The sequence below is a fragment of the Diachasmimorpha longicaudata genome, chromosome 5 (assembly GCF_034640455.1).
Source record: "Diachasmimorpha longicaudata isolate KC_UGA_2023 chromosome 5, iyDiaLong2, whole genome shotgun sequence".
NCBI lineage: Eukaryota > Metazoa > Arthropoda > Insecta > Hymenoptera > Braconidae > Diachasmimorpha > Diachasmimorpha longicaudata.
In genome coordinates this window covers 8,992,943-9,003,857 of record NC_087229.1, presented here as the reverse complement: position 1 = coordinate 9,003,857, position 10,915 = coordinate 8,992,943, and the positions used below count along the sequence as shown (strand labels likewise).

At 39.0% G+C, this 10,915-nt stretch overlaps 1 protein-coding gene across 1 annotated transcript; it reads right to left on the bottom strand.

Moving 5' to 3' along the window:
* Positions 1 to 5,702: 5,702 nt before the first annotated feature.
* LOC135163102 (odorant receptor 67c-like) lies at positions 5,703 to 10,767 on the bottom strand. Its single transcript, XM_064122293.1, has 6 exons — positions 10,375 to 10,767; positions 9,486 to 9,895; positions 9,327 to 9,426; positions 8,629 to 8,730; positions 7,471 to 7,629; positions 5,703 to 7,201 (listed from the first exon to the last, which is right to left on the bottom strand). Exons 1-6 carry the CDS (start codon positions 10,750 to 10,752, stop codon positions 7,145 to 7,147), a joined length of 1,206 nt encoding a protein of 401 aa, XP_063978363.1. The 5' UTR covers positions 10,753 to 10,767; the 3' UTR covers positions 5,703 to 7,144.
* Positions 10,768 to 10,915: the final 148 nt, after the last annotated feature.

The following is a 10,915-nucleotide window of genomic DNA, read 5'->3' as shown; positions in this document are numbered from 1 at the left end:
ACATGCATCATCAATACTTATTCTTCAAGCACCCAACATCGTTTGCCGAAAAAAAATTAGCCTCCTAATTAACATTTGCAATTCACAATAATTTTTCATTTCCCTCAGACGTTATTTAGCGTCGGAAAACTGTGGACAGGCCGGTATGAAATGTCGAGGTCATACCACCCCCTCATAATTACAGTTCCCCCTAATTAAAAAAATTAATCACCACAAGTCCCATAATGGCACCTCCACCAAAACAGTATTCATAAAATTGGTGAATGATACATCGATATAAATCCCCCGGAATAACTCATAAGTTACATGAGAGCTCCGACAATAAAGACGAATAGTTTTGTTTGTCAGTGAATTTCCACCGTCCCCCTTGACCCCCTCGTTTCCCACCCCATCACCCCTCACCCCTGACTAGTACTCCCAAGGAAAAGACCAAAAAGTAGATTGTGAGAGGGATAACCAAAAAGTATTCACTGCTGGCGCGCAAGTGCGAAAGATTCATGGGGTCGACTGTGGTGTATGGTCAACTTATCCCGGGGATTTTCGGCAAGAGATATATTTTCTGATACTCGTTTATGGGTCACAATCATTACATTCTTGAAAAGATAGCCCATTGAGATGTATCTAACAAGCGTATGAAATGAAGTACACTGAGGATTGATAAAATTGGGTGGATAAGTCTGCTCGGAATGTCAAGTAGTTACGGTAAAAATGAGTAAGCCCGGGTCATTCTGTGCATGTCCTCACCGAAAATACATCTCTCATTGAAGGGAGTAGGCCACCCACCCCTCCCGCCCTTTCTCTCACCCCCCCCCCCCTGAATGTGTACAGCCGTCGGTTACGGAATAGAACTGTGAGTTGGTCCGAACCGCATTGTAATTGCACTTTAATTAAGCTGTAATTTAAGGATGTACCTCACGGATGTTATGTGCGGTGAGGGGTAAAGGATCGGTGGGGTAGGGGGAGAGACATTGGAGGTGAGTACCGAATGGTATAGGAAGAGTAATTTCAACTATTTCAGGGGGAACTTCCGGCTACCTAGTCCGCTTTGGCTCTCCTTAATCGCACAAGTCTATCCTTTCGTAGAGTTGTGCCACACAACTGGGTATCTCCGTTACCCCACTCGCAGTTCTCGACATTTCCAACCTCCTTTCCGCAGGAGTCTCTGGGAGTCGGCCAATTCATATGCAAATGAAAAGCACCAACCTCGAGGCTCCTCCAGACAATGTTCGCACTGAATTTCCAGTGTCCCGACGGCTTAACTCAGTACCCCGAATTTCCGGAAAAACTCGAGTGTGGGTGGTAGCCGTGTAATTGATACTCATTCCTCTTCCCTGTGCTCGTCTTCCTTCAGTCGATGAGAATCACTAAGGGTTTTATGCTGAATGCAGGGGTCTGGGTGGAGAGTACGGTGGGCGGGGGGTGGAAGTAACTTGATTTATTTTAGACGATTTTAGTCAGCGGCAGATTTTCTTGTTGCAATCATTTCTGTAGCTCATATGCGCGTTGTTTTTTTTATGAAGATGGAATTTTTTGAGGGATCTGTCGTGATAAAAATAACTTTTTTTTACTGCGGTGCGCGCTGGTTGATGTTACATTGACTTTTTCTACTTAAATCAAACGATATTTTTTTTAATGGAATCAATGGATCAATGGAATTTTCAATTACTGTGTCTCATTAATTAGTCAACTGTCTTTCACTTCTTATAAATAACAAAATGAAGTAGATTTTGGTTTAATAGAACCGCGATATAGCTGAAAAGAAATTCACGTTGATGACGCAACAACATTTCGACATTCGCGGTCCTCATCAGAGTTTTTTTCAATTTTTCATAATAACATGATAAAAGTAAAGTAAAAATTCAGGAGAAAGAAGCCCTCATCAGTGAATGGCAGTACCCACGACTCTCCATGAATAGCAGATTGTTATTTCCCCGCGTTGAACCGATTTCAAATTAATTCCAAGAAACACCATATTAAATTTCATTGCTGAGAGAAAAAAAAACGCGTAATAAGGACGAAGGTGGCAGTCAGAGATCTGTCACTCAGGCGGCTATTAATAGGGCCACAGGGTGGAGTCTCGTAGTTACAATTTTATCGAATATATAATTCAAATACTCAATTGTAGGGAGTGCTTGTGTTGGTCTGTTTGTGAGAGGCCTCATCGCGGGAGAGCGAGGGAAGCACTCAGCTGCAATGAAATAAGGGTGTGCGAGGAGAAGAGGTGAAAAGCGCATGCCTCACCTCCACTCGTGCGAACTTCGAGCGGCTTTCTTGGGAGGTAGTGGGGAAGTGAAAAATCACAGGCTCATTCTCTGTTATTGATATGCCGGGTCCCAACTGTTATATTTATTTTGCCGTGATATGCCACGGAGATTCAACGGGAAAAAAAACGGCCGATAATTAATCACGGATGTTTTTACGATGGCCCACGCTAGAGGACATTGATGATCTTCGCTCGATCAGGTCGATAACGATTAATCAATTAATCCTATCCGGTGAGTAAGTTCGTCCAAGTTCTTTTGGCATCGAACTTCCGTTTGAGCAATCAAAACTTGGGTTAATCTTCTGTTCAACTGCAGTGCTACATGAGTTATTTCAACCGATAGTTTATCAAAGTCTCGGGTGTAGAGGGGAATGGTGGCACCGACGCCGGAGGGGTAAACCTCACCCTCGGTTCGGAGGAAGCGAGAGTAATGAGTATTGCTCATCGAAGTTGACTGAGGAGGAAAATTCACGTACGCTTGCGCAAGGGCTAACAAGAAGATGGAGCACTTCGGGGAAGGGACGAGAACGCCGCTCGAGATGGCACCACTGATTGCGGGGAGAGAACATAACTTGAGATATGTTGGACATCTGCGATAACGAAATCACCCCTCTTTTGTGTTGTTTTTTTCTGTCGGGATGAGGCGAAAAAATTGAATAGAAAAACCTAGTGAATTTGTCAGATTATTACACTGGATTTTTATTGAAATTCCTGGCAATTTGCGGCTGATTCTGGGGAAACGTTTGGAGATTTCAATTTTTTGAAATTTTAGTTTCGGGAGCAGAAAAATAGGAGAGTGAAATACTGCGCATAATGAATTGTACAGAAGAATTTCACTCTTTAGAGTCTTTCTATTCAATTTTTTCATGCGTGAGTGGATTCACATTGGAATACAATTGGATCGCGAATTCTCTACAAAATTCTATTGTATTTCGTTTGTAGGTTGCAGCAGTTTATCATCAATTTTATTGAAAAATTCGTAAATGAGTACCACCGAATATTCCGTAGAATCGACGAAAACTGGTAGAAAATTGCACGGGAATCCAATATAGAATTTAGGTCATCAAAGTCAGATGAAGAGTACTTGACTGTTTGTCATTTCATGTGCACATTTCCAACGAAGAGTTAGTTCGTTAAAACAATGTCATTTGATTTCAATACAAAAATCATACACCCAACACCGCATACTCCGCAAAAACAGCAATATTTTTCTCCGGGAATAAGCTTTTCCACTAAATTTTTTTTCGGACGTGATAAATTGAATTTTCCCTTGGATCATCATCGTGGAAGAACTCCCATCATTATCAGATAACAGCTGTAAGACTGAATGATCATCCAGAACAGCTGGTGCTATCAAATATCAAATAATAATGATAATGATCCGCTTTTGACGAACAAATCTTCTGTGTCATTGAGTTCTCGCCTCCAGCTCACAGCAATATATCAGCAATATATCAGTGAAAGAAGAGGCTGAGTGACTAGACTACCAGTGGGGCTTAGGCTGGAGATGGTTGTCCTCATTATTGGTTCTCTAGGGGGAACGAAGCAATCCTTCATAGCATCGCTCGAAATTATTTGAGTCTGGAAGCGTGATGCCTTGGTATCTGACCCGATGCACAAGCCACGCATTCCACACCCTGGGGTTAGAGCAAGCAAGGGTGGAGAGCGATTAGGAAAACTTTGTAACACTAAGTGATGACTAATTGAAAAGAACACGTGAAAAATTGTTCTCGTATCGCGCGATTTTTGGAGAGGAGTTAATTATATCTAACAAAAAATTTGTTTACTTAAATAAAAAGGTTTTTTTTTTGCGAGAACTACCATTTTCCTGGATTTTGTGAGGACAATTCGAAAGTACGTTTCAGCTGTGCATATGATATTCCCATGTGATACGCAGAAAAACATGGTTTCACTTCGCCTCAGTCTACCCTGATAATTATTGCACTTTTCTCTTGAAATATTTCTCTGTCAACTGCAATCCCATACACATAGTTTATGTTAATAATAATAAAAAAATATTTATTCAATATTTTTGGAGCCTCAAATCATCAACGGCTCAATAGAGCTTAATAAATCTAAGTTAAGCGGAAGCATTGGATGTAAATAAATATAATTTACTGGGAATAAATTATTTTTCTGGGTGTGGGGGGAAATAATGCAGTCAATGGATAATTAGAAAAATATTTTTTTTTCGTTTTCATTTTTCTCAGTCAACTTTAACAGAAGAATTTCAACCGACCACTAACTTCCTTCATCAATAATAAGTTAATTCTCATTTCTCGAGCGCAAGACTGGCGAACCCCTCTTCGATCATCAATCTCTAGAGATGAGATTCAATTTCAACAGTAGATCGTAATAGAATATGTTAATAGCCTTCATCACTGCGATCATTGCTGTTGAGAACTTGAGCGTGGAAGCCATCCTCGTCGGCTCGATATCTGACCCTTCGAATGTTGCCGTCTGGCTCCTTCACGGTGTATTCTCCAGTAACGGCTTTGCCTGCAGGAATGTCCATAATTACTTGCGACGTCAATTTTCAATTGTCGATGAAAAGTGGAGTCGAGGAATTTCCATAGAAATAACTTCATCGATTTTTTTCGATCGAACATTTCTCATTGAACATTTCTATTGGGGGAAAAAAACTCGCAGATAAACTAAGAGAAAGTTTTATAGAAATCCAATGGAATTCCCCAGCGAATGAACTAGGGTTTTTTCATAGAATTTATTCGCGTGTGGTTACAAAGGATTGGAAGAATGAAAGAATGCTCAAGATACGGTGAGAGAAAAAATTTGTTCTGTCGAAGAATTATTCGTTTCCCTGGAGAGATGTTCTGTCGTGTTTGATCCATTTATTTGGGAATCGAACGTAAACTTTTTACAAAAACAGAATAATTTTTGTTGTAGGAACTGATACCACGAGACATTTATGTGCGCAAATAAAGATGACTGGCTTGACAGAGGAATAAGTGAACAAATGTCAATAGTTTTTAAACTAAATTTTAGCTAGAAAATTAAATAAATAATGATATTCAAAATTGAAGAAATTCCCCATTCGTTAATTTCCCTCCAGGAGATGTGTTCCATTCCCTGAAATATTCTCACCCGAGACATAGAGTTGTTCAATAGAGTTAATATTTTTTCCCGGAATGTAACTAGAACCCATTACCATCATGATGCTCCTTCTGGCCATGGAGTTCTCCCGTATGAGGATCCTCAACCCCATATGCAAATTCATACTGCGGATCAGCCGTATAATCCTGATGTTGATAGCCATGTCTATCGGTCCAACTCACCTCTTTATCGTCCCCCGTAACTGGACCATGAAAATGTTGAAATGAATGGGCGTAGCCTTCTGCCCTTGCATAAACCACGCAGAGGGCGACAATACCAAGCACTTTCAGAATAATTCCCTTCATCTTTTTCACCCAACCCCCCAGTGAATTTGATACAGTAACTCTGTCAGACTCGATCGTACACTGGATCCATTGGTCACATGACAGACGTTTATATACCCGTTGACCAAATTTGTGGCCTGTCCTTTTTTGTCTCCTCGCATTGTTCCAATCGATTCCCAATTGATCCTGTTACAACACTCAATTATTCAGCTGGAAGTGAGGAAGTGAAGCAAAAAAGGGGACGCGGCTCGCTTGGGTGCGCGTTGGTCAATCGTATTATCCTCGTATTGATCTAACACTGCTTCTCGTGCTGGTTCCAATTTCTCTACATAAATGTTTAAAAAAGGAGAAATTTTTCCCAATTTCATTTGCTTTCTAATAAAAAGTCCAGGCCATGTTATTTCGTCAGGGTGCGGATTCCATCTGGAATTCTCTACGAATTTTTCCATCAGACAAGAGTGTGCATTGAAAAAAAAAACTTCTGCGAAGTGTATTTACTAGCTGCAAAAAAATTATTTGGCTTTACCATACCTTATGGAAATACTCACATACCTCAAATTGTGACGAGTAAATATAGTTTACACGAATCGTTTATTTCTGATCATGTTAAAAAATTAATTTAAATATTTTAATATTATTTTAGTGAGTACTCATCGGTCCCAGAGACAAGCGAATTTCAATTTTCAATGACATGTGAACGATTTTCAGATTTTATTCACAATTATTAATGACTCGAAAATGGGAAATTGAGTTATGCCAGCAAATTTCACTGACATTGTTGTAAATGGGAGAATTTATTGAAGGGGTGGATGGTTTTTAATGGCAGACAGAGAGAAACAAATTCATTCATGTCAAACAAAAGGCTGACTCCATCGTAATCGATACATCATTCAATTGTAACTCGATTCACACTTTGGGGGGAACGAAGGGGTCGTTCATTCATGCCAAGCAATTCAGAGCTATTATCATTAATTCCCCTAATTTCAGTGATAAAAGTCACTAACGGTCAAGGTCGTTCTATTAGGTGTCTAGTATCGCCGATGATTGATGGATTTAATATAAAGTAAATGTATAAAATGTTCATTTTTTAGAATTTTTGCGGCTTCGCTATGATTAATGGAGAAATCCGGAGAAACTATAACTCATGATGGTGCGGGTATGTCTGTTGTTTTCTTTATAATAAAAAGGAACCAATAGAAATATCTTTTACTGATCACCGGAGCCGTGTGAGCCGCGTCATTAACTTTTCCTCTCATTGCAAAAAGATATTTTTTAGTAACAATTCTAGTGCAAGTAATAAAAAATATTCCCCTGCCCCTTTTAATAAAAGTTGTTTCGAATTTCCTCTCATTCTCAAAAGTTACCAAAATATTATCATGTCTAATGTGCAAATTACATCATCATCACCATTATTCACTGAATGGAAATATTCATCAATATTGATAATATGGAAAGGACGAATATATATTCTATGAAGATGGAGAGTTTAGTTGCCTAGTACAGCTCGAAGGGTCATGAAGTACGAAAGGGTCGCCGACAAAAACTGAAACAGAAGAGAGGATATGAAAAAATCCGTAAAAACCGTATCTGTAGAATATTTTCCACTGAATATTTCACTAACACCAGCCAAAAAGTGATAGAAAGTCCACTAGAAATCCACCGGAATAGTCCAGAGGATTCGCTGGGTTTTTCTATTAATGTTTTTCGTTTGTGAAAAGTAATTAGGTATCCAAATGTCAGATCCATGCAAAAAAAACGTCTATCAAAATGCTACACTCAGTGGTTTGCAAAGATACTGTCATGCTGACTCACAGATGCATAAAACTTCAAAGTTAATGCAGGAAGAACTCCGTGAACCGCAATGACGAGTGGTCGGTGAGCTCGATGAACAACAATACTGATAGTCCTCTGCATCTCTCGTGAGCTTCCGATCCAGGGAGATGCATAACTTGACCACCCAATTCGTTCACTCTGCATGAATTTCGTCATGAGCTTTCTGATGCATCACATCGTACACGAAAATTTTTTTTCAAAGCCCTAATGACTTGATAAAAAAATTCTACTGATTTCTATCGACCTTTCGGTTAGTTTTGGGCGGATTCTGTTGACAAAAATCCTTAAATTCTAATTTTCGAAATACTAGGTTCTTGTCAGGTCTTTTGTAGCAAATTTCGTCGGTTCCACTTTTCGAAATTTTTGTAAATTCTATTTTTCTTCTCGTCTGATAAAAATCGAACAAGAACACCCAGACAATTTAAGCGGAGAACATTCTGTGGAAAATATCTCAGAAGGGTACATCCATTAATCACGCGGGAATTTTTAGAGAGAAGGGGTCTTAAACGTTATCAGCTGTATTCTTTCTGATAAAAAATTTTCCAAATGAATCATTTCATTAATGAGATTGCTCCATTGGAACCTACAAGTGATTAGATCAACTCCCTATTAGAGTCCAGTTATTAATACTTTTTTTAATAAATTATTTTTCGTTGGAAAAAATGGAGAACTAAAAAAATTCACCATTTGTTTATTTCAATTTTCGACCATTATTAAAATGCACGTAATAGCATGTAATGAAGAGAAGGAAAGGGAGAAAAAATAGGATGAAATTGGATCGCGTGATTAATGGGCGCCTCCCAGAATAAATCATACGGAAAAATCCATCTCTATTGACTTTTTTCATTGAATATGTTCTGTTGAACAGTTCAATAGAATCATCCCGGAAGTAATAGAAATGTCAATAGAAATCCAATTGAATTTGCTACCGACTTCGCTAAGTTTTTCTATTAAATCTCTTTATCTGTGATTACTATCACTGTTGGAAGGATTTCAGTGCCGGAATATAGGCTTTTTCACTATTGACATGCTTCGTGAATACTTAACGAATAGCATTAACAGGTAATACATCTTGTCAACAGTAAATAAACCAGTCCGCCTCTTCCATTTGTGCAGATATTTTCTTCATTAACATACCATCTCACGGACGTCATCCGCTGGCCAGGCACTGACGTAGAGTCGTAGACAACCCCCGATTACCATGAGGATAAATTGAGAAATAACGGGCAGAGGTTCATTCTAGAATTTTGGGGTAAATATGCGTAAAATTAAATGCCCATCTCTCTAAAAATATCTATTGATAAATTAATCTGTTATTCAGCTGTTGTTTCGTGCTTCGACTATCGTCGTCTCGTGTTTCAAATCCAAATTAAAAATAATGAAATTAAATTGAGACTGTTGCATCACATATTCATTTCATTTTCACCGAAATTGTTTATGTGAATATTAATATTATTTATTCACTGCAGCGGACACAGAGAGAAAATTGTATCCCAATAAATTTTATAAGTTTCCGAAAGACAAAGGCAAATGATAAATATCGAGAAAATTAGGCTGAGACTTTGGAGAACTAATTAATAAAATTTTTATTCCCTCCAGTAGTTCCTCTCCTAAGGATAACTACAAAATGTCATGATGAATGTTTGTTTTTTCAGCGCAAGATATTTTGCTGTATAATTTTGAACCCTCGAGTCCCTTAGCGAGTCCCCCAACGTAACGGGGATTCCCCTTATTGTCCCTAAGGTATCTTTTATAAAGCCTTGACCTTACTCCACTTAATAACTAATTCCCCATTGTCAATAAGAACTCCAATCAATCAATAGTCAATAGCTCACCTCAATGATGGGAAAAACCCCAAAAATGGCAGCCATGGCCATGGTGACAATCCCCTTAAGAATGATAAATCGAACGGCCAAGCGAAGTTCCCCTGTAAATCTATGAAATTATTATTACTCCCTCTGGTATAATTCCTACCTCGACGCAGAATATCCCACCTTATGAAATCCAGATGTTGTTTGATGCAGTCATGGAGATGTCTCCGATTTCCAACTCTTCGAAATTCAACATTCAGTGTTTGTAATCTGGCTGACAGATAGCTCAGCAGATATGCAACCATGAAATCCACGGTGATACACATACCCGTTTGTATAATAGCAACGACTTGTTGGATATAAACGAGAAAGTATACGATGGAAAATATTTCGATGGGAAATGGATACCAAGTATCGGCAGGGAGTATTGATGACATAACGAGGGGCCCGAAGGAAAATGCAATAGCAGTTTGGAGATATGATAGTCCAACGAATGTGCAAAATGGTAGGTACTGGTTGACACTTCGGTGAAATACTTCCTTTTCGTCTCCTTCAATTTTGTGGGCGTAGTTTTTCACTTCTACTAATAATTCCTGTACTCGGTCAACAGATATTCATCATTTAGGAGGGCTGATTATCCGAGCAATGAAATACTTTCGAAGGGGCTTTCTTCAAATATTTTTCAGGCTGTTCACACAGAAAAAATTGATTTTTCTTTCTCTCTTCTTTATGTCTTCTCCTCAAATAATCTTACCAACGCCCCTAGGCGAGGAGAAAAAATCAAATAATTCAATACATAAAATCAACTTAAAAAAAATATTCAGAAGCTCCCTTAATGGGTTATTACAAGCTCATAAAATTTCCTTCTCAACGATTGAATCGTATCTCGATAAAAATATAAATCGCCTTTTCTCCCCGATCGCACATAGACCTGAACTTTGAGCGATTACAAAGCTTCCATTCAGAACGAAAAGCGTCGAAAGATATATATAGACCCTGTACTTCCCCCTGAGCCCCATAAACCCCCAATACGATTTTCCTCCGATCCCCGTAACCCAATAATAATACCCACCCGTAAACGATCCCGTTGCACTCTGCACAGAATAAGATTGAACAAGACATCACCAAGAGCCGTTAACTCCGAAAGGGCCTTCATCGTGGTGGCGACGTGATGACGATTTTGATAAACACCGCACACCAGTGGCACCAGAAGTACGATGACATTTGTCATCATGAAGATAAATTGCAGATCATTTGCTAGCCTCCGCAATTTACTGTCATTATACTCCGGTGGCCACGTGCAGCTCAATCTACCGAAAAATTTCAAAATACGATAAATTCTTATCGGCGTCATGTCCCGATGTTTCGCATAACAAGATATGTTCTCCTCGCTCACTGATACGCTCGCTCCTCTCGATAGACGATAGCTTTCCACACATTTGACTCTCATCGTTAGGATGAGTAATTAAACGTGGAGGCAGTGACACGTGCTAGGAGCTGAGTTATTCCGGGAAATTGATCGTAAACGGTCTTTAATAGTGCTACCGTGTTTCACGGTGCCTTTCATCAACGCTAACAGCAATAGTGTGAATATTTTATCTGAGAATCGATAG